This window comes from Corella eumyota, chromosome 3 (genome assembly GCF_963082875.1).
Source record: "Corella eumyota chromosome 3, kaCorEumy4.1, whole genome shotgun sequence".
Classification (NCBI taxonomy): domain Eukaryota; kingdom Metazoa; phylum Chordata; class Ascidiacea; order Phlebobranchia; family Corellidae; genus Corella; species Corella eumyota.
The window spans coordinates 18,543,270-18,566,906 of NC_137492.1; the positions used below are offsets into that span (position 1 = coordinate 18,543,270).

Below are 23,637 nucleotides of genomic sequence, written 5' to 3' on the forward strand. Positions count from 1 at the left end.
ATGTAAAAATTGCTTTATGGTAGTATTATATTTATAAACTTTTTTAAATGTACTGAAAACTTAAACATTTTTTCTCTTAATTTTTTAGATTTAAACCTTTAGCGATTGGTGTTAGTTGTAATTTTTAGTTGCGTAATAAAAGTTAAATAATTTATAATGGAAGATCCAACAATAGCAGCGGGAAATCCTGCAACCAACACAGAGAAACAAGAACCTGAAAAAGCACAAGAAGTAGTCGCAGGTAAAAAATGCAATTTACAAAAATTTATGCCAGCATTTTTTAAATTCTTACCAAAAATTTTACTTATTTTTCTCCTTAAAAATTTTTATGGTTTGTTAACACTTGTAACTGTAAACAATAAACTTATAATTGCCTGCAGGCAAATTCCTTTCAAAAATTAAAATTTTGTTGGTACTTCTGCATGTAACTTAACTGGTTTTGGTAACTAATTATAAAAATTGATTAACGTTTTTTTAATTAACTTATATTGCCTATTTTTTTAAAGGCAAAAAAATATTAAGTTTTCATTTCAATTACTTTTATTTTGTTTTATTTATAGTTTATGTAGTGTAGTTGGCAGGATTTTTGTGTTATATATATAACACCTTTTATATATTATTCTTTTTAAAATTGTATTCTCTTTTCACATTTTCTAACTATAAAGTTACCTTGGTTTTTGTATTTGAAGTAAAGTAGCATAAATATGATAGCTGTGTGACTTAAATTCGATACCACTATTAGAGTTTAAATTGTAACTTTCTATTTTTTTAACGCCTACGTTTATGAATAATATTATTTTCAAAATTTTTAATTTTTTAAGTTATAATTTTAATGTGTTAATTTATTTTTTAGCCCCACCTCCAACCCCTGTTGTAAAAGACCCTACAGCAAGATTTCGAGGAATTGGAACAAATTTTAAAGCGAAGTTGATAGGAGTTGATGATGTGGAGGAATCAAGAGGAGACAAGATGTGCCAAGATTCAATCCTCAAGTTAAAGGTGGAAGATTTTGTTAATTCTAAACATTCTAAAAATTAGTAATATTGTTCAAAATAATTTGGTAATGAAAAAAGAAATTTTTTATACTATTTAACTTTTTTAGAAACTGAAAAATATTTGTTTATTTTGTTCTTTAAGGCTGCAGTAAAAGCTTCTGGTCAACACAAACAAAAAATTATCATAAACGTTTCATTGGATGGCCTTAAAGTTGTTGATCTTATATCCGGAGTAAGTTATTTTATTATTTATCTAATTTTATAAAAACTGTTAATTTAAATTTAAAATACTTAAATTTATAAATAGGTTTGTTTATTGAAATTTTACTCTGTATTTGAACCGATAATTAAAAGTTTTTACCAATAGGTATTTTAAATCACGTCCTAATTGTAGTTAATACCTTCCCATTTTTTCTATTTTTAAACCTTTTAAAATTGTTGTTCAAATTCCTACTTGCAATGATATGCATGTGGTTATATTACATGACATTTAAATGAATATATCAATTAAAATGTGGGTAATTTATATGCATTAAATAAAATGTCAAAATAATTAATGCAAGATAATGAAATGTCATGGTGAAAACGTTATTATCATTAAGACATTAAATTGTATTTAATAATTTTTTTATACAAATTTTATGGAATGAAAATGTGTTAAAGGGTTAATAGTTTACAATTGATGTTAATATTACTGATGCTATCTGCAATATTAATCATATTTTAATCATATGCTTTGCAGTACGACCTTGCAGTTATATTTGTCACTTTTATTTTAATTCAGTTAATAAAAAGTGTTGTATACTAATTTTTACTACCCCAGGATTGCTTGAAATATGTAATTTTCATAAATGTTATATGATAGTAATTTACTATAAAAATTCTAAATTACTTTAGGTCAATTAAGATGTTATTTTAAATTTTTTAAACGATATTTAGGATTTAAAATAGCGTGCTCGCTTTGTGTCATGACATGCAATATAAATTAACTAAATAATATGTTTTTTTAGTCGGTTAAATTATTTTTACTAAGGATTAGCCATTTATAAATTGGTTGCTGTGACGTCAATTCACAGATCTTAACAGAAACTGAATTAATTTATTTGTTTTTTAAATAAACGGTGTTAACACGCGCTATGCACACACTGTACAAGTCTTGTGTTATATAATATTACTATAACCACTTACATTTATCTTTAAAATATTCTAATATTATTTTTATATTTTAATTTTAAATTAGCTTAAAATTTTTTTTAATATTCGGGACAATTTTCAAAGCATTTGATTTATATTCAGCCTTATTAATATAGAATTTGCATATTAAAAATAAGCTTGCAGTTTTATACAATAACTTTTACCCCAATTAATCATGTCTAACAATGTACTACATTTTTCTAATTAATCATTCTGCAACAACAAAGCACACGCATAAGTCTAGCACTATATAACCCGACACACATTTAAATATAATTACACCACTCTCTGTTTTCTTTAGGAAATTCAACACGAACACCAAGTCAACCGCATTTCATTTATTGCACGAGATCTTACAGACAGACGAGCGTTCGGTTACATTTATGGGACAAGTGATGGGAAGCATCATTTCTTTGGCATCAAGACAGCGAAGATTGCAGAGCATTTAGTGTTAGCTTTAAGGGATTTGTTTCAAGTTGTATATGATATGAAGAAGGACGAAATCGCAAAGAAAACTGAGGTAAAAATTTAGAATTTTAAGTTATATTAATTTTAGTTGATAATTTTAGTAGAAGATAATTTCTTATTTAAAAAAATGTATTTCTTATCACACAGTTTAAAAGGTATAAGATTTTACATTATGTATTTTGTCTTAGTTTAGTTATAATGTTGTAACTTATGTATTGGCTTTAGTTTTTTTGTTATAGTGTAAGCATTAGATTTCAAACTAGAAAACAAATTTTAACTTTTGTTTAATAGCTATTTTAAATTAAAGTTAAAATTGAAAATATGCATAAACTGCTGTTTTTTACTCATTTTTTAACTTATTTCGTTGAAAGTTTTTCTGCTTTAGCTTTATAATTTCAAATTTGACATTTTTACATTTTTCTATTTCTCAACTTTTTATTTTTTAAAAATAATTTAATGTTTAGGCACAAGACAAGGAAGGTGGTGATGCAGTTTATGCTGTTCCAAACAACAGACCTGCTGTTAAAAGATCGGATGGAAGTTTGGTTGACCTCAAACAACAGATGCAAAACATGCAACAGGTTCGTGGAAATTTTTTCAACGAACTTTTTTTTAATCATGCCTTAATATCTGTTTTTACCGAAAAAATTAATATTTTTTCGGAGTGGCGAAAACATGCTTCGAAATGTTAATTAATTTAAAAAAGAGTGTTTAAAGCATGAAAAAATTCAATTAAATATTGCTAAAATTAAATACTAACTAAATTTATTTTTTTACTTTATTTTGTCAAAATCATAATTTAAAAACTAAGTTGTTAATTATTTTAGATGTCAGGGTTGGATGCTTTCACCCCCTGGCCAGAAAACACACCCACCTCTCCAGATACTCCTGGCTCCCCACCGGCAACAAACGATGCAGATTTATTCGGAATGGCGGTATGTTATTTCTATAATATTTTGTTACAATTTCTTGGGTAGTTTAATATTTTTAATTTTAATATATATAATAAAAATTGCAAAAAAATTTTAGAACATAGAATTTAATAAAACGGTTATTCTAATTAAAAGGTTGTAATGGTATTGGTAACTAGATAATAAAAAATGCTGTAAATAATTTTTTACATTTTGGTTCTTAGAATAACTTTTTTTAGTGTTTTTGTAAAGACTGTTGTCACCTTTACATTAGAGAAAAAATATTTTTAAGGGTCATTGCTTTTATATAAAAATAGTTTAAAATATTAGAGAATTCTTGAAAGGGCTTAACAGAAAACGTTGAAGGATGTAATAATGGCATATTAAAAAAAAATTTAAAGTTTCTATTTATTATAAAACTACTATATTCTCGTGTTGTTTACTACATAAGGTCTTTACTATATTCCCCTGTCAATTTAAAGTTTTAAATACTATTTTACAAACGCAGTAAATCAAATTTGACATACTACTATGACATGATAAATTACTGTAGGAGAGTTGTTTGTTATCCAACTTTTAATATAAAAGTTCTAAAAATATAACTGTATTTTTCGCAGGAAAATTACTTAAAATAAACATATTTCTTTTTATGATATTTTAATTTACAAATATATTTTTAATAAATTTGCTAATTAAGAGAACATCAGTTTTTAATTTTTTAGTTGTTATTTTTTATAACTTTTATGGCAAACTTAACGTGCACCAGCACAGTTTGTAATTTTTAATATAAATTTATTATTTCTCTGGTTATCTAAATTTATTCATTTAATAATTTTTCATGTTAACTTAACTATAATTGTTGCCAATTAAGTGAGGTTAATTAAACTTAATTTTCATGTGCAATAGAATCTGAGTGATATATCATCTTTAAGCAGCGATTTTAGTCTTGCAAGTACTTCAAATTCTGTTCAAGATACGCCAAAAATTGGCGAAAAATATCCAAAAAACAATTACTCGCCGCAAAATTTTCATCGAACAAGCAGTGGTAAAAGCGCTAAGTCATGGCAGGGTTCGAGTAATCATTGGTTTCAACGAAATAAAACACGACATTCGTCAATGTCAGGTGGAAATCGGAAAAACTCGTTTAACAAAAATGATACACCTGAGCGAAATATTCCTTCGCTTAACAAAGTTGAACAAAAACCAGATAAAAATTCTGACAAAGATAATGTTCCACCAGTTTTTATAGATAGTGGACAACTAACAGAAAACCCACCCGAAAATGTCGACAGAAATTCATTTTTTGATGAGGTCATGGGCGCTGTTTCAGCAAATTTTAGTCCAGCCCATGACGGTTCAACACAAGGAGTTGAAAAGACTTACTCAACCGATGATGTTAACAGTTCTGCGTCTTCTGTTACAAGCACAGACAGCAAGCGGAAGACGCCGCAAAAATCTCTTTCAATTGCCAGCTTTTTTTCAAGCTCAAGCAAAAAACAAAAAAAGAAAAATCTCAACTCGCCTAAACAGACTCCAGTAAGTCTGAGTGGCTCTTCAGAGTCAAACTCAAGTAAGGGAGTAATCAGTAAAAGTTTGTCAAACAAATCTATTAACTCAAATACAATCAGCACAAAATCAAATACTTCACTAAATTTGACGAATGAACCCACTTATGCAAACAAACTATCGCGGGGGCTTTCCCTTACCTCAATCTCCTCAGCCCCCGATTCTTATCGCAGTGATGAAAGCCCCAAAACTAGAATCCCTCCTTCGTTAGCGATAGCGAGGGCACGACCCAGAAAAACTCAAAATTTACAGAGAAAGTCGTCGGGGAATAAAAGCAACCCACCTATGTTTAAAAGCAAATTAATGTCAAACGACAAAACTGATAACACAAACACAGACGAGAAAAGTTCGAAATCATTAACAAGAACTGAATCTAACGCCTCTAGTGGTAGCGCACAACAAAATTTAACTAATTTTGCATCGTGGGCTTCGTTTGATGAGCAAACACCACCAGAATCTATTACAGAAACTGGGAACACTACATCACAATCAGATTGGTGTTCCTTTAATGACCCTCCAAAGCAAACCACTCCTGATAAAGACAATTTTGCATGGAATGACACAAACACAATCAAACAAAGTGAATCACAATCCACTGAGAACCCATTTGCTTCGGATTTTTCGAAAGAAACTGAGGCCCAAGTCGACCCATTTTCATCTGAAGTTGCATTTGTGGATCCATTTGCAGAGTTAGTTCTTGAAAATCCTGTCGAAGAGGACCCATTTGCTGACATAGAAGAAACATTTGGGTTCGGGGCAAATAATAATAGCCAACTACCGGTGGTTCATGAAAACATAGACGATAAAATTATCGAAAAAACAGAAGATTCATTTGACAATTTATCAGATAATAATATTTTAAGCGATCTAAACACTGATAATTCTTTTCCGTCGCCGTCCAGAAATCCCAACACTTTTTCAAGTGAGGATAACTGGATAACAGCGACAGAAATCGAGTCGTCGGGCACAGATGATTATATAACTTCAAGTGCCCCCCCTCAATTACCACCCCCTGAACTCCCCCCTATGCCCCCTCGAACACCACCCCTGTTACCCTCAAAATATAATAATGACCCAAATCTACCTCAATCTAATTTTGTACAAACCTCACCCTCTTTTTCACCCCCTTCAACCCCTCCGACAGGACCCCCTCCAGAATTACCCCAAATAGCCCCACCAATAGTCCCACCCCGTATTCCACCCAGACCTGCCTCGCATCCCTCGGACAATATTGTACCACCTCCCTTAACAGCCCCACCTCCTTTACCCACAAATACCCAGAATAAAGAAGAAAGTAGCAGCGAAAGCGAAGACGAAGAAAAACAAATTTCAGATAAATTTAAACCGGAATTAAAACCACCAGCTTTTCCCCCGCCAGCGCTACCAAGTCGAAACTTTTCCAAAACTCCAACTCATGAAGATTCGGATAAACAAAGTGATTTAAGTGCGGAAGAAAACAATAAATCTTCAGCAGAGGTTTTTGATTAAGGTTTTCGTTTGCATGCCTTCCAGCATGTGATACTGTTACCTAGGTTAGCATTGGGAATGCAGATTTTAACAGCTTTTAGTTTTAACTTTCTTGATTCATTTTATTTAGAGCATGAACTTAACATGGTGTAACTTGGTTATTATTAAATTTTTTCAGTTGTAGAACTTATTTTTCTGTAGTTGATTGTTTAGGTTAAATTACTACTTACAGTACTAACATAATTTTTTATGTTTTACTTGATTATAGTAACAATGCTATTGGCTTTTTTATAAGCAAAACTTATCAACTTTCAGTTTATAACTTAACCACAAGTAATATATCAAATTATATAGTTGCATGGTAGTGATAATATTCCCCTTATTCGGCCCCCACCCCGAACAAAAAAACACCAACGTCGTCGTATTTGTTCTTTTGTTCCAAAAAATCCTAGCAAAGACTCTAGCAGTGGAAAATCACAGTGCTCTAGCACCAGTAGTGGTTCGATTTCGAACCCGTCTGATGCCGGGTATTTAGGAGGGAGTAGCGCGGTAATCAACACTAGAGTGTGATATTGAGCACATCTTGTCGTTGGTCACCATTCTTTTTGTACTAAAGTTTTTTAAACACTTATTCTTTTTACACTTAGTATATTTTTTTAGCTGGATTTATTTTTTTTTACTAACTCTTTTATATTTAGTTTGCATGTATTTTTTACTTATTTGCTTGCTTTCAATGTTTGACATGGCTTGAATGTGTTACTAACCTTTGTTCTCATTTTTAAACCTTTATTTCGGTTATTGCATTTGAACGCATGATGTTATTTTTTTGCATGTTTTTTGTTCGTTTATTGGATTACTTCTAACGTTCAAAGCATACACTAGTTAAAATATTGATTTGTAAATAGGTAGCTTTTAAAATCATGCAACTATATGGCCTCACAATTTTTATAAAATTAATTAAGTACCCGTTAAATTAAATCATATTTTTATACTTTAGAGTTCGGAATTCAACAGTGAAGCTAGAAATATGTCGTATAGCGATGATCTTGCTGCTTTGAGCGTAGATGCTGTTCAACCTGCAGCAGCACCAGGAGCAAAGAAAACAAAAGATCAAATTCTTGCTGGGTTTGGTACTCCTGGAGCTGGTGAGTAAAATAAACTAAAACTGTACAATTTAATAAAAATTTATGAATACTGTAAATTAGGTGTTTAGTATTACCTTTTGTTTGTGAATGTACAATTATTAACTTTGCTATTACGATAATTCATAGTTTATCAGAATACTAAAAGTAAATATTCAATAAAATTTTGTTGTAAAATTATGAAGTCATCATCTTGTTTTGCCGGATTCACTTTGCCATTAACAACCTTTTTGAATTTGTTTTGAATTTAATCACCTATATTTGATAAATGTTTATTTTTTAAAGCAATGGGAGGACAAGGGATGTTTCCACCCCAGCAACAAATGCCTGGGATGTACCAACAACAACAAAACCCATACATGGCCCAACAGCAAATGGGAATGCAAGGCAATCCATTCCCAGCACAACAACAGCAACAAGGAATGTATGGTGGAGCCTCTATGCCATCCGTACCAGCTGCAAACCCATTTGCCGCAAGTGCTTATGGTGCTCCTGCTGTGGCACCGATGTTCCGAGGTCCAAGTCCTGCCATTCCTGCCCGACCTGGTGCCATGCGCCAACCACAATCTAACGTGGCACCTTCTGGTGCACCACAAAATCCATTTGGTGATGCTTTGGGAGGTGGCCCAGTCTCTAATGGGTTAATGGAGCCGATAAATTTAAAAGCCAACCTTCAAAATGAGCAGGGTATGGAGGAGAAGGGTAAGAGTGACCCATTTGCCAGTTTGTTGCCAGGCCTCGGAGGTGGATCATCCAACAAAAAGGACATGTTTAAAAATTTCCAAATGGCGAAGCCCGAGCCTCCACCAAGGTCGGGTGACTCTGTGTCCCCAAATTTCGACAGCTACTTGCGTAACTCAGTTGGCGGGGTCCCTGTAAAACCATCTGAGATGAACAACAACGCCCCTGCTTCTGCCCCTGTCGCTGCCCCAAGGTCAACCCCGAACCAAGCTGCCGGTGATGCAACTAATGGACCCAGTGACGACCCCTTCGGAATGTTCAACGACAACTCTTCAAATTTCTTTACCGATAATCAGGTTTGTTAAATTTTTTTAATTTTTTTTTTTACAAATTTTATTTTAAATTAAATTTGTAAAATCTAGTCAATCATTTTTTATTAGTGTTATGCGGGCTATTACAAACAAAATATTATAAAATATTATTTATTTTGTGCAATAAATTTAGGTAAACTTAAGTAAATGATTAAACTCTGAATAAATTTATTTTGAACTTTGTATCTAGCAACAGCAAAGCAACACACAGTCATTATTTGGATGAAAAAACCTCTCAATCTTAATACATTAAGTTTCAACAGCTTATATATATATTTAGTTCTTGTTTTTTTTTAGTGTTATAGTAGACTATATGTCAGTGCAATAATTGAGTGTAAATAATATCTTGATTCGTCCAAATTTTTTTTCTAATTCAGAAAAGTCCATTGCAATTGCGTGAAGTTTGCCAAATATAAGCCATTTATTGAACATATTTTTTAGGGTATGTTGTATGCATTGATAATATCTTTAACATACACCATTCAGAATGCAGTAATTTTTGTTTTATTTCTTAATTCAATCCTGTCGGGTTAATTGTTATTTTTTTCGGCAAAGTTAATTTAAAAATTTATTTTTGATATTTGTACACTTTGATTTGCTGTTTTGCCTAATAAATTTTGTGATTATCTAACTATATACTTGTGCAATTTAGTACATACTATGATTTTTCATTACCTTGCATTATATTGTTTGTTCAATTATACAATTTTTAGGAACGAAACTAATTTTTTTTATGTTCCTTTTGAGATTCGGTTGTTATTATGTTATTAAATATGTACACTGTTCTAATTTTATTATTTCTATTAATAGATGCTTATAGCTATATAAAAGAGCTATAGGGTATGCACAGTAGTTTAAAACCCTTCAAAATGGCATAGTCTATACAATTATGCATTTTGTATATTATTTGGATTTCGGCTTTGTATCTAAATGCAGTTGATCTGCTTGTTTAATTTTTTAAACTATCGCAAAAATAATTTTTTGTCTTCCGAATTTCGATTATGTAAGATATTGTATCTTTATCGATATTTAATTTGTAATAAATAATACTTTATTTTACTAATATAAATATTATATATTTCCCTTTTTTTGAGTGTTAATTCTGTTTTTTTTCATTCATTTTTGATTGTTTTTTCTTTTAAATTAATTATCATGTCAATCAATTATTTGTGATTTTTCCACTTAGTTAAGAAAGTCAGTTTATTAAGAGATCAAGAAATTGCTATTCTTCAAGGGGCTTTAGTAGGAATAATAAGGTATATACCCCCTAACCCTTCGGGGGTTCAAGCAAGTCATATAAACATTGTCCAAATGGTTGGAACAAAATTGGAATTAAAAATAACTGCTTTTGTTTATCATCTTTCGGTTAAAAAGCGAATTCCACAAAAAATTTTAGATAAAAAAAGTTTTGTGTACAATTGTATACTGTAAGTTTTTAGAGAGCGCTTTTAACATACCATACGTTATCGTAGCTTGTAAGTAAGGGACTTTCCCTTGGCTATGGAAACACGTTTTGGTGACATTTTAATTTATTGATTTTAAATTATTGAAAAGGCAGTTTATACATTTGTTATTCTGGTAATATCAGTTTTGGCGCCATGGCAGAACAAGAAAATGGAGTTGTATACTTTACCAAGTAAGTGGAGTTGTATGTTGTATACTTTACCAAGTAACACTTTACCAACTTGATAATTACGTATGTTAAATAAAACACATTTTTTTGATATTTTACAGAAGGGTAACGTTTGCTGCTGCTCACAGATTAAACAGTCATTTGCTATCTGAGGAAGAAAATAAAGAAGTTTTTGGAAAGTGTGGTCGGCCAAATGGGCATGGTCATAACTACGTGTAAAAATTATATTTTAAACTTTTTATTTAATTTCACATATACGTTTGTTTTTTTGTATATTACTTTATCCTTGATGTGGGTAGGTCGAATCCACGACCTAAACATAGAGTAACATCAGTTACCCTCACCCAGTCTCGAGTTGCCTGTGGCAGTTTGGGTATAATATGGATTATAATTGCCCGGTAATTATTCTGCTGATTAAGTGCTGGCTCAGCAGGAGTTCATACCGTTTATAGCACTTTACTCAAGGGCGTTGCAGCATGAGAGCAGTGGGGATTGAATCCATGACCTCATGGTGCTGCCAGTTATAATTAGAATACTTGTTTATTAGAAAACTTAATCAAAAATCTTATTTTTGTTGAATATTTTTTATTAAACATTTAAAGCAGTACCTTAATCTTTAAATTTGTTTAGAGTAAAAGTAACTGTTTGTGGGCATGCAGATCCAGTAACTGGAATGGTAATAAATGCAACTAAATTAAAGGAATATATGAACGTAAGTTTCTCACTTCTATGTATAAAACTAAAACCAATACATATGGATTTAGTTAAAACCGCTGTCAATTAAAATTCATTTTATAAGGGTTGGTTTAATTATCTTATATATATTATCGGCAGCATGGTGTAGTGGTAAGAACACTTGCTACACCACACATGAGGTCGTGGGTTCAATCCCCACTGCTCTTATGTTGTAGCGCTCTTGAGTAAGGGGCTATAAATGGTATGAACTCCTGCTGAGCCAGCACTTAATCAGCAGTACAATAATCTGGCAATTATAATCTATAATATCCCAAACTGCCACAGGCAACTCGAGACTGGGTCGGAGTAACTGATGTTACTCTATGTTTAAGTCGCGCATTCGACTTTCCCACATCGAGGATAAATGTATATACAAAAAATATATATTAAGAAGAACGGTCATTTCTTTTATATTATTTTTTTAGGAGGTAATAGTAATGCCTATGGACCACCTAAACATTGACAAAGATGTCGAACATTTTAAACACTGTCCATCCACAGCTGAAAACATTTCCATTTTTATTTGGGACGGTTTGGAAAATTTACTTAAAAATGAAAAATGTTCACTTTATAAAGTTAAAGTAGTGGAAACTGAAAATAACAGTGTGGTGTATAAAGGAAAGTAAAAATTTAACTTTTATTGATTTTAAGTAAAGGTAAAGTGGGTTTTACATATTTATTTTTGATTGGTTTGTTTATGCAATTTTCACTAACTGCTTAATGTCTTAAGTCTTGGATTGGTAACTTTTGTTAACTTATATTTATATAGCATTAGTAGATACTAAGTTAGTTCTATTTAAATGTAGGCTGTTTAAATAACTTCTTGCAAAATTTTAAGGGTGATTTAACAACATTCAATTCTTCAAACTCTTTTTAGTGACTTTATTGTTGTAGTTTTTTGTTTGTAAATGGTTAACTATTGTGCAGTGCAATAAAAATTACACTTAAAATTAATTTAATATTTCTTATGGCTAAAAGGTGAATAAATCATGGAAAAGCAACCCCGAAATAAGCATGACCCTCTGAGTTAAAACATCTGTATGAACATAGAAGAGCTCGAATTGGTAAAACATTGTTGTTGCATTTGTCAATTTTAAGCTCCTGAACAAAAATGTAAACTGAGTACAAGTAAATAAAAATGATGATACTGATTTAAAGCAATAGTGGGATTCGAAGTAGGGACCTTGAGCATACAAAATCAATTTTACATTTGTACCAGTGGTGTAGTGGTTAGATAACTTATCTTTATTACATAAAGTCCTGGGTTTGAACCCCATTGCTTTTATTTTATAACATACTCTTGAGTAGTGCCATAGAAACGGTACAAACCCTGCTTAGCTTGTAGTTAGTAAAGTTTTATACCTTGTTAACTTTGATAAACTTTACGCATTCTAGCCAGGTATTTAGAAAGGCTTCAGAGCATACAGCACATCTACTCGCTTGTGATAACATATCCCGTACACCCGGAAAGTAGGGAATCATATTTCTTAACACAGAACCCCTATAATTATAAACAAATTAGTTATATTTATGTCCAAGTTTATTGGCAACTCCTGTTGGGCTTTAAAGCATTTAAGTAACAAATTGAATATATATTTTTATTAGTGCTCAAATGCCATGTCTTTATATGCTTAAATTTATTTTAAAAACTTACTTTATTTTAACTTCTCTCATAACCATTCTTGCTGAAAGTTCCTAAAAAAAGAATTTTCAAGTTTAAAAAGACAAAGATTGTAGATAGATTGTCAATAATTAAGGGAATGATAATTTTTATTATTAGTCACGTTATAATGATTTATCTAAGGATTTACTTTAAGAGATAATACTTCTTCTTCTTGTATAGAATGTACTGGAAGTTTTTCTAGAAGTGGATTTGCTTCAAAATAAAGCTCAGTTAGTGGTATGTTATGCATCTAAAAAAGTAAAATCGATTTTGAAACAGCAAATAAGCTTTTTTAGACAAAAATTGTATTGCTATAAAGGTTTATTTTGTAAATCTAAAGTTTAATAATATTCATGGTAAGTGTAAGATCATATAAATTTAATATTAAAATATTTATATACCTCAGTTGGAAAAATTCTTAATTCATTGCCTGCTACATCTAGAATGTGAAGTTTTCGTAATTTTCCAAGTCCCTGTGAAGTATTAAAATTATTTTAAGAATTACAAATTGTTTCACAAAACTATAATATTTTACTCATAATTTGTTTACAGACAAATTATATTTGTATATATTTTTAATTTATAGCATTTTACATTCTGACTTTTTTATTGGATGAAATAATATGTTATACCTCAGGTAGTTCTTTAATTTTATTTTGAGCAAGACATAACTTGACAAGTGCAGACATGTAACCAATTTCTAGTGGAAGGGCAGTAAGTTGATTATGCGAGACTTGCAATTCTTTTAGTGTTGTAAGAGTACAAAGTTCTTCAGGTAGTTTCTCTAGCAGGTTTCCGTTAAGACTTAAGGTTTGTAGATTTTGTAAACTAAATAAAACAAATATTTTTTTTGAAATACCTTAAGCCAATTAATAAAAAAAAGTAGTTAGTTTTCTAGACATTTTAAATAAAACTCATTTTAAAGTTTTAATTTCAGAAAATTGCTTAACGATTTTTTATTGCAATAAATAGCACGATTTGTAAAATTACTGTAGTATAATTTAAATAACATAAAACTGTTAAAATAATTTTATAGAATTGTTGTACCTTCCTATCTGGGGTGGTAATGTCTTCAAGTTGTTATTGTTTAAATTGAGTAGTGTAAGACCACTTAGATTTTCTAAAAGAATAAAATATAAAAATAGTCACAAGATCATATTTCTGGGGTATACTATTAACATATATTTGTTTCAGTTTATATCAGAAAAAATAATTAATTTTATTTATTACAATAGTGGGAAAATTTTACCTAAGACGTTAGATTTAATTTCTGTTATAAAGTTGCCAAAAATGTGTAATTTTCTTAAATTTTTTAAGTGTTGTAATACATCGGGTATTGCTTTTAGTTTGTTGTTTCCCAAATTTAACGATTCCAACTATAAAAATAAATTTTTTTATTTAATAATTAAAAAGCTGTGTTTAGGATATTTAAATTTTTGCAAACAAGCTTTACTAGTAAAACTAAGACTCAAACATATAAAGTGTTTGATTTAATTATTAAAACTTACATTTATTAAGTTTGACAAAAACTCTGGGCAATCAATAAGTTGATTGTTTTTAATTTCAAGGGTAATTAAACCTTGCATTCTGTGGATTGGAGTTGGCATTTCTTTTAAACGTTTACCATTTAAGTTAAGACTTTTCGTATTGCCATGAAGTAAACGGATCAAGTATCTAGAGTCTCCCATTGTCAAATTTATATTAGTAGTTTGATAAATATATAATTTTAGGTAATTTATGTTGTGATTTCGTCCAAAATGTGAAAGCTTGTATTGTATCTACTAGCTACAGGTAAGCACTTTAATTACCGTAATTTTAAACAATATTAATATAAATTAAAGCATTTTAAAATAGTTTTTTGTGGTTTAAACAACAAAAAATGCTTGTCATATTTTTTTGCATTTTTTTATTTAATATTTATTAAAAAATATTTTTAAATGAACTTTATAAATTGTTTCTTTTAAAGTATTTACTATTAAAGGGGTATTGCCCTGTTTTGTTATCGTTTATTTACATAAACAAATACAAAAAATTACATACATTTGAAACCACATCGTAAGTTTAGAGAAATTGTTTTTATAAATAAGTCTTTTTGTTTACTGCTATGTGCAAAATCAAATAGGATTTAAATTACTTTTAATCAATAAAAGTTATTATTATATTTTTCTAATAAACATAACTTTACCAGTAATAAATGTTTAATTTAATGTAAATAACCGTAACATAACAACAAATTTCTCCAAGGATTTGAAACATTGTTATTGTGTTTTGTGATGCATGATGCATTATTGATCGACAGTTCTCGGGGATAAACCTTGGAATTCGTGACGTCATTTCATGGTTTATGAGCCACTAAAAAACCGAAAGATATTTTTACAGTTCCAAGAACTGAGGAAATCAATGTTTTGGTTATAATTTATGTCGAAAACAATATGCAAACCGAAATGAGCGGTCACGCACCCTTAAAACGACTTGTAGCCACTAGAAGCTCCAATTCATACCAACAAGGTGGTGTAGTTAACGAAGTAATGCATGTAAGTACTATACTATAAAGACTAATATAAATTTTATTATCGTTTTTGTTTAAACGGTAATAAAAAAAATATTTTAAAAACTTACGAGAGTTTTGTGTATTTAAATTCCATTTTTTATGAGGGGTGGGGGGGGGGGCAGACTAGAACTTGAAAGTTTTTTTATTTAATTATATTTATTTAACAATAAAAAGGAAAAGTTTTATGTATATATTCTATGCTTTCTATTTAAAAAAAAACAGTAAGGTACATTTCTGTTTTACTGTTTAAATCCTAACTAATTTTTTTTTTATATAAATTTAATTAATTTTTAAGGTTAAGCAAGACCCAAGTCCTGTGGATTATATTATTCAAAAAAACTTTTTGCCGATCAATTTTGTTTCAATCCCAGTTGAAGAAGATGGGCATATTACATTAAAAAATCAAACTACACTTTGCAATTCAGGTATAACATTCATGTCTTAGTAATAGTACATTATTAAACTAGCCTGTTAAATGACTGCTTACTTTGGCTGCTGGAAAGCCTAAGGTATATAGTTTAATTCCCACTGCTGCCCAGTCTGGAAGGTAAGGCAGCGTGCACACACAAGATTTTTTTCGGTGACAAAATGCTCGTCTGAAATTAGCAATTTGCACGCCTGGTTTTTAAAAAAATTCGCACACGCGCAATACCGACGACGTCTTGTGGTAACATATTTAAGCCAAATTTAGATAAAACATGCGAAAATAAATCACGCAAAGATCGAAAATTTTAGTACGCATGCACACGCGATCACTCCATTTTTTACCCTTGCACGCACGAGATCTCGTCGAAAACTGCTGTGAAGCCTAAGGTCTATAGTTTAATTCCCACTGCTGCCATGTTTAAGTTAAAAACAAAAGCAAGATCATTTTGAGTCTAATACAGAGTAATCAGAAGTTGTATTTTGGTTGTGTAATTTATGCTTAAAAAAATTAAAAAGAATATATAATTAAAGAATAAATATTTAATGCAACTTTTAGTGTTTTACAATAATGTGTGCAAAAAATAATACAAATAATAAAAGAGTCATTTCTTGTAAAAAATTAAATATTAATTGCATTTTTAATTTTAATGAGTATTGATCTGTCATTAATTTTTATTTCAAATATTCAACTAAATCAGTATATATATAGATTTTTTTTTATTTAAATTATTATTCTATATATATTTAATTGCATGAATATTAATTTTTTAATTTAAGACTACTTCCTTTTTTTGTTAATTTTTTTATTTTTAGCACTTCCTTGCTAAGTAATAAAGATAGCATATGCTTTATAAACATGTTCTTGTTGGTATAAGGAAGTACATATGTAACATAGCTTTTTATTGAACCCACAATATGTATTAGTCTATTTTAAATATTTATATTATTGCTAATTTATTATAACATGAATTTTGTATATATGTATAGTCCATTTGTTTTAATTGTTATTTTTTTGCAATTTTGTAGTTATTTAAAAATACTATAACTCAAGGCATTGCATCTAAATTATTGTGTTTTAGATGAATATTTATTCATAAATTAATAATGCATTATTTTTATTTAATACATAGAATTAAATAATATTTATTTATTTTTTAGATTCGGTTTTGCAAGAAAATTCACCCTCTACTGAGAAAAAATGTAAAAAATTTACAGAAATTTCAAAAAAAAAAAATTTATTTTTAGTTTTATTATAAATTGTTAAATGACGTTTTTTAGGGCTTTGTAAATATTTGCAACCGTATAAAACACTTTAAAAAGTTTTTGTTCAAAGAAACCACCTACCAAAGAACAAATATGATAAAATCTCTATTTTTGGAACCTTATTGTTTACCTTAATATATACCCAACCAAAAATTTATGATGTTTAATCATTAAGTGATTCGAAAGATTACAAAATCAATTATTGATAACATTTTTTTCAGGGCATCACAAAGCCATCAGAAGAAATATAAGCAAAGTCAAGGAGCTTATTTTACTCGTTGGTGGACTACCCAATAATCTTACTAATGACCAATATACTGATTATGCTATGAAGTGTACAAATGGTAAGGCAACTTATTTTTAACACAAAACTTAATTATTAATAACAAATTCGTAAAACAATGCACTAAAATAAAATTTTATTAATATAAATAGGCTATTCAATTTTTACATGGGTTTATGTGGTAATAATTTTTATAAATAACTTTTTTTAAATCCAAAGCTAAACAAAATGTCAAAGAAACCTAAAATTTTTTAATAATTTTTTTTAATAAACCGAAATAATCATAACTATATGCTTGTTTTTTTACAGAAAAATCAAGCATTGGACCAATATTTTCAACGGTTGGATGTTTTATTATAACATTTGCAAGTGGTGTTTCTGCCTACAATGCCATGAAAATGTTAAAACAAACCCAGTTTCGGGGAAAAATCCCTAAACTACAACTAATTCCGTATATCAACATGGTATGTAGGTTTTTAAACAGAAAGTTTTTTTCTTGTAATAAATGACTAATTGTAATGTCGGAATTCCGGTTACTATAAAAAAAAAATAAAAGTTTGGTGGACAGAATTAGTAAGGTCATTAATAAATTTTGGTATTGTCGTTGTTTGACTCAAAATTGGTTAAATTTATGAGATGACGTTTGCTGATTATAAAACCAGAGTTTCACATTTTAGTTCATGATATGACTCTAAAAATTAATTGACCATATATGTAAATTGATAAATTTTTGTTCAGTTAAAAAACTATAAATTAAACAGATCTGAAACTGTTTAAATTCTAAATAGATTATGAATTGAACCAACTAATTGACTTTTTTTTATTTTTATTTATTATTTTAGCCACCACTGGCATCAAAGCACAATTGTCCATTACTTGTGTTTATAAACTGTAAAAGTGGAGGGGGTCAGGGGGCTGAGTTGTATGAGTTGATGAAAAAGTCCTTAAACCCCAACCAAGTGTTTTTAATGGAACATTCGGGGGCTATACCTGGGTAAGACAAAAAAGGGGGCTTTTATGAATTTTTACATTTTGTAGAAAAAGCAAATCTTAATATTTATAGCCTATAATAAAATCATGACGAAGCATTAAAATGGTTAATTTTTAACCTAAGTATTTATATAATGTTTATACAAATATAACATGTAAGTAAGGGGAATTTTGATGTGTTGTGAGCACATATTACTAACTACCGATATTTTTTACTTGGAATTGGAATTGTTTTGGTTATGATAGTGACATTGTTTTTGAATTGATTTCAAAACCATAACCAAGACAAAAGCTTAAATAAAAATAAACCCAATGGGGTTTATAAATTATAAAATTTGATTTTTTTTTACGTAACTACTGGATAATTCAGTATTCCACTACTAATTTTTTTTAGGTTATTTGCTTTTCGGAAGTTGCCCCGTTTTCGTATTCTAGTTTGCGGTGGTGATGGCACAGCTGGGTGGGTACTTTCCCATATTGAGGTCGTTCAAACCCATCTTGCTTGCCAGTCCCCTTCGGTGGCCATTCTGCCAGTGGGAACTGGTAATGATCTTGCAAGGGTTCTTGGAAGTGGATCCTCATGGAGTGGAGATAGCATCTCACAACTTCTCACTCAAGTAAGTTTTAATCATATTTTTGAGCTTGAAAACCTTATATTAATGGCCTGTATTATAGTCTTAAAATAATACTTATTAATTTACCTTTTAAATGCATTAATTTTGATTTGGTTTAGTAATGCCTAAAATTAATATTTTATACACTAACTTAGTAATATAAAAAAACAACTTGTTGTAAATAATAACTTGTTTACAGTACGAAGACTTGCAGCCTTTTAAACTAGACAGATGGAACTTATTATTTGATTCAGTTGCAAGACCAGTGAAGACCAAACAAGGCTCTAAACAATCTTCTGCCATGTTATTTTCTGATGCCGTTTCTATCACAGATGTACCAAAAAAAAACTTAAAAACTCGAAAACCGCCAACCAACGTTGTAATGTCCATAGGCGGTAATTCTGTTTTTTACGATAATTTAAACACAAGAAAGACTTCTGATCATCAAAAAAGTGAATTTAAAGAAAAAAAATTTAACAGTAGTATTGGAAAAACAGAATCACAAATTATTTGTAGTAATAATAAGGGTAATGCACTTACACTGAAAAGCAGTAAAACCTATGAAGCAGAAGACAAGATACCCAATGAAGTGGAAATAATTCTCGAACTTTTAATTAGAACTGTCGAGCACAATAAAAACAATGATTTAACAAGTAAAGATATGGTTTCAAAATACCATGAAATAAGTAAACATGACAATAACTGTGATAATACGGAATCCTGCCAAAATAAATCAATTTTTCATCCGCATAAAAGCAAAACCGTTGAATACAAAAAAACAGAGTACGCAAACGGAAATAAAGGTTTTAGACATTTTCATAGCGAAAAAATACAATCAAGTACTATGACAAGTAATGGTTACATAGATAAAAGGTTAGTTCATGTAATGTTTATCAAATACGTAATTTCATTGATAATTAAAATACTTAATGCTTTTGTTTTTGTTTGATATTAGCATAATAAATTTTTTAAATTTTTTTTTCAAACTTTTATTTTTTTTTTGAAAACTTCAAATTGGCAACGTAGATTATTTTAAAAAATAAGTTTGCACTTGGATACCCACAAATTTAAACTTGTTTATAACTTTGTTACAGTGTACTGGATGAAGAAACAAATCAATATGAAAGTAATTATTCGGTCCCTGTTCGCTCGACCTTTAAAACCGAAACGATTGAAAAGAAAATCACGGTAATTTATGTTTAATATCCTTCAGTATTTTTATTAGTTTTATAAAATTTTAATGTTTTAAAAACCACTGGCAGATTTTAATTTTAATAAATCTCGTAAAAGTGTTGTAAAGTAGGCTATTGAAATTCACATTGGCCTTTCAGTTTGTTCTGGTTTTTATTTAACATATTTATAGAAATGTTTCTTCAACAAATTTTTATTGACCTTGGATTTGAGTTATTTTTTTTCGGTTGTTGCATATTTTAATTTGGCAAAAGTAATTACCCATCCATAGGAAAACCTAAAAACCACAGGACCTATTTTTTTCTGCACTAAAACCCTTATCACCCCTAAAAAGTCCTTACTATAACATGTATAGTTAAAATATTTATTATTGTTGTACAGGAGTTACCATCTGGTTTAAAGTTGATGTCTATGAACAATTATATGGGAATAGGAATTGACGCTGAGTTAAGTTTGGCTTTCCATGTGGCAAGGCTTGAAAATCCTGAGTTCTGTACAAGCAGGTATTTATATTTTCATGGTACTTAATTTAAAAAATCTTTTTGTCTTGTTTATGGAATGTTTTTATTTACGATTTTTATTTATATTATTTTGCATGGAAAAAATTAAAAATTGTCTATTTTGACTATATTGTAATAAGAAAAATCCCATCATGATATACCTATTAGATTAGCACATTTACATTCACAGCATTTTTAAAGGTATATTGTAAATTTAAATTATTTTGCCCATAGTAACAAAAAAATAAATAATTTAATTTTTTTTAGGCTAAGAAACAAAGCGATGTATTTTAAAGCTGGGTTAAAGAAGATGACAACTCGGTCATCAAGTCTTCATAATATAATTGAATTGGAAGTTGATGGAATTAAAGTTCAACTTCCTTCTATTAAAGGAATTATTTTCTTAAATATTGAAAGGTTAGAAAAAACAAAACATTTTAATTTTGAATATTTAAAAACATTTTTGTTGGTTGACTTTATAAGCTTTAATTTTTTTGGAATATTTTAACAATTTTTTTGTTTATTTGAATTTAATAAAAAAAATATTTTTTGTTTCAGCTGGGCTGGTGGGGCTAACCCTTGGGGCCAAAGTCGAAAATTTGACCCCCCTTCATTTGGGGATGGGAAATTGGAAGTGATCGGGGTAGGAGGTGTAGCCCATATGGTGAGTATTTAGTCATTTTTTAATTTGTGATAGATTTTGAAATTTAAGTGATCTTCTTTTTTTGTTCCCAAAGAGCCAGATTTATAGTGGTTTAAGAAATGGATTCAAGATTGCTCAAGGAGAGAACTTCCGGATTACAATGAAGGAGGAGGTTGCAGTGCAAGTTGATGGAGAGCCGTGGCTACAACCTCCAGGAAAGATTATCATCACAGCTGCCCATGATCAAGTAAAAAATAACAAATTTTGGGGGGGGGGGGGGGGTAAAAATAAGTGGTTAAAAAACTTTCGAAATTTAGTAGTTAAGTCTTTTTGTTATTCTAAATTTATAAATTCAAAATCTTCTATTTAGGCTACAATGCTAAAGAAAATTAAGAAAAAATCATTAAAGAAATAGAAAAAGTTTGATGAATTTTATGTTAAGCCACCTGGTCAACCTACCTGCAAATTTTAAGTAACACTAAAAAAAATATTTTAAGTTTTTTTATTTTATACCAAATAAAAAATCATTTTTAAAGAGTCGAATTATTTTCTGTTGCACTTATTACCAAGCAATAATACGCATTTATATTTAGTACATTGTTTTATCATTTGTTTTTCTATTTCAATATTTAACTCAACTTTTTTTGTAAAAATTGCAAACTCAAAATAGTTTTATTTATATCTTCAGTTTAATAAACATTTTTTTTTTTTAAACTAGTATATAATATTCCAAGACCATATTGACCAATAGCTTCTGATGGAGCTACATTATTGCCCTTAAATAATAGCATGTTCCAATCTAAAACCTTCATTGTAGCACATGTTCTTATTTGGTATGATCAGTTTTGTAGGATATTATAAACAGTGACCAAAATTGTTTTAACAGATGTAAACAACCTAATATATTTATTTCTTTTGCAATATATGTACTTTTTTAAACGTTGGAATTGGTTTCCAAACAATGAAAATAAAAGAGCCAACTAGATTTATTTGATAAATAAAATATGGTTCAATATCGTTTGAACATTTTTAATTTTTTTTTTTATATATATCTTTATTCTCGATGTGGGAAAGTCGACTGCGCCACTTAAACATACAGTAACATCAGTTAGTTTTCACATCAGTCCGACCCAGTTTCAAGTTGCCTGTGGCAGTTTGGGATATTATAGATTATAATTGCCCGATAATTATGCTGCTGATTAAGTGCTGGCTCAGCAGAAGTTTATACCATTTATAGCGCCTTACTCAAGGGCGCTACGGCATGATCTCAGTGGGGATTGAACCCACGACCTCATATGTAGTGTAGCAAGTGTTCTTACCACTACAACACGCTGCCGGTTAATTTTAAATTATTTTACTAAACAAAAAAAGATCAATTCGTCCCATTCCAAAATTCTCATTCTTTTAATTAAATAATAATAACACAACAACATACTTGGCTTTTTGTTTACCGTACAATATAATCACAAAAGCTATTTGTATTTATAATATTCAAACCAAAATTAATTTTTACCAACCGCGAGGTGGCGCTTGCAGTTGTTTAAAAATCGTATTTTTTTTTTAAATAATAAAAATAATGGATATAAAATATGTCAAAAATGTATCTTAAAATTACTAATATAAACATTATTTCTCCTACTTCACTGGGATGCATGTGTTTATGCCTAGTAATCTGACAACATGCTCCTTTATTCATCAACTTATTCCACATGATGATGTTAACCGGGATTTCTGATGTTAACCGGGATTCCTGATTCAGTCAGGGATATAAGATATTCACAGAACGTGATTTGTTGGTTTAATATAGAGTTAGTTACTAGAGAGGTTTTACACCGTTTATATTGATCATATATTGTAGTATAATAATTTTTTTTAGCGCGCTACTGAAGAGTTAAGTAGATACCGTAACGTTATTTTGCCTGATAGTCTTTTATATCAAAGCCGTTTTAAAAGTATTTTATTGCAAAAAGATTCACAAACAACCGTTTACAAACTTGTACCACGAATACTACATACAATTACATTTGCAACAGTTAACTAAGAAATCACGTGATACATAGCACGTGATAAAGAAAAGATGTTAGTACGCGACTTGATGGTGTAAACACGTGACCAAGATCTGATAACACTTAGTGTAAACAACAAGATGGCGGATTCGTTACAATACCCTATTATGACGTTGAACCAAGAAATGTAACTATTATTCTTTTATTTATGATTCTTACGTCACAGTTGTTGGTATTGCACAAAACGGAGCAGGAAGCGGGAAATTATTTCCTCTCGGAAATCTCTGGAGTTTTGAGGAAGAGTTGGACGGTTTAAGTTAACTGGATGCTGCATAGAGTGGTTC

The 23,637-nt window shown here is 29.6% G+C and overlaps 4 protein-coding genes across 4 annotated transcripts; 3 read left to right on the top strand and 1 right to left on the bottom strand.

The window, feature by feature from the left end:
- The first annotated feature begins 94 nt into the window (after positions 1–94).
- LOC145744617 (uncharacterized) lies at positions 95–9,780 on the top strand. Its single transcript, XM_082562510.1, has 10 exons — positions 95–241; positions 854–999; positions 1,138–1,227; positions 2,491–2,709; positions 3,122–3,238; positions 3,485–3,592; positions 4,475–6,610; positions 7,599–7,746; positions 8,029–8,780; positions 8,986–9,780. The coding sequence occupies exons 1-10, from the start codon at positions 157–159 to the stop codon at positions 9,019–9,021; spliced, it is 3,837 nt and encodes a 1,278-aa protein (XP_082418636.1). The 5' UTR covers positions 95–156; the 3' UTR covers positions 9,022–9,780.
- Positions 9,781–10,294: 514 nt separating this feature from the next.
- Positions 10,295–12,099, top strand: LOC145744619 (6-pyruvoyl tetrahydrobiopterin synthase-like). The gene is made up of 4 exons (XM_082562512.1): positions 10,295–10,431; positions 10,530–10,643; positions 11,059–11,140; positions 11,589–12,099. Exons 1-4 carry the CDS (start codon positions 10,394–10,396, stop codon positions 11,787–11,789), a joined length of 435 nt encoding a protein of 144 aa, XP_082418638.1. The 5' UTR covers positions 10,295–10,393; the 3' UTR covers positions 11,790–12,099.
- On the bottom strand, positions 11,630–14,572 carry LOC145744618 (uncharacterized). The gene is made up of 9 exons (XM_082562511.1): positions 14,335–14,572; positions 14,076–14,202; positions 13,874–13,946; positions 13,459–13,654; positions 13,228–13,299; positions 12,975–13,076; positions 12,818–12,858; positions 12,526–12,664; positions 11,630–12,264 (listed from the first exon to the last, which is right to left on the bottom strand). The coding sequence occupies exons 1-9, from the start codon at positions 14,512–14,514 to the stop codon at positions 12,151–12,153; spliced, it is 1,044 nt and encodes a 347-aa protein (XP_082418637.1). The 5' UTR covers positions 14,515–14,572; the 3' UTR covers positions 11,630–12,150.
- Positions 14,573–15,222: 650 nt separating this feature from the next.
- On the top strand, positions 15,223–22,260 carry LOC145745278 (diacylglycerol kinase theta-like). Its single transcript, XM_082563306.1, has 14 exons — positions 15,223–15,360; positions 15,673–15,802; positions 16,962–17,003; positions 17,288–17,410; positions 17,659–17,813; positions 18,192–18,343; positions 18,734–18,956; positions 19,153–19,826; positions 20,048–20,141; positions 20,526–20,647; positions 20,912–21,061; positions 21,203–21,308; positions 21,382–21,534; positions 21,658–22,260. Exons 1-14 carry the CDS (start codon positions 15,259–15,261, stop codon positions 21,700–21,702), a joined length of 2,271 nt encoding a protein of 756 aa, XP_082419432.1. The 5' UTR covers positions 15,223–15,258; the 3' UTR covers positions 21,703–22,260.
- Positions 22,261–23,637: the final 1,377 nt, after the last annotated feature.

Bases quoted from the DNA above. Each gene is read 5' to 3' on its own strand.
- LOC145744618 (XM_082562511.1), bottom strand. From the start codon at position 14,514: ATGGGAGACTCTAGATACTTGATCCGTTTACTTCATGGCAATACGAAA. The intron at 13,077-13,227 runs GTATATAAATAT...TTACTTTTTTAG, and splicing joins TAAGAATTTTTCCAACTGAG to ATGCATAACATACCACTAAC. The intron at 12,859-12,974 runs GTAAATCCTTAG...TTCTTTTTTTAG, and splicing joins AAGAAGTATTATCTCTTAAA to GAACTTTCAGCAAGAATGGT.
- LOC145744617 (XM_082562510.1), top strand. From the start codon at position 157: ATGGAAGATCCAACAATAGCAGCGGGAAATCCTGCAACCAACACAGAG. The intron at 3,593-4,474 runs GTATGTTATTTC...CATGTGCAATAG, and splicing joins CAGATTTATTCGGAATGGCG to AATCTGAGTGATATATCATC. The intron at 8,781-8,985 runs GTTTGTTAAATT...CTTTGTATCTAG, and splicing joins ATTTCTTTACCGATAATCAG to CAACAGCAAAGCAACACACA.
- LOC145744619 (XM_082562512.1), top strand. From the start codon at position 10,394: ATGGCAGAACAAGAAAATGGAGTTGTATACTTTACCAA. The intron at 10,432-10,529 runs GTAAGTGGAGTT...GATATTTTACAG, and splicing joins GGAGTTGTATACTTTACCAA to AAGGGTAACGTTTGCTGCTG. The intron at 10,644-11,058 runs GTAAAAATTATA...AAATTTGTTTAG, and splicing joins GGGCATGGTCATAACTACGT to AGTAAAAGTAACTGTTTGTG.
- LOC145745278 (XM_082563306.1), top strand. From the start codon at position 15,259: ATGCAAACCGAAATGAGCGGTCACGCACCCTTAAAACGACTTGTAGCC. The intron at 15,361-15,672 runs GTAAGTACTATA...TTAATTTTTAAG, and splicing joins TAGTTAACGAAGTAATGCAT to GTTAAGCAAGACCCAAGTCC. The intron at 19,827-20,047 runs GTTAGTTCATGT...ACTTTGTTACAG, and splicing joins AATGGTTACATAGATAAAAG to TGTACTGGATGAAGAAACAA.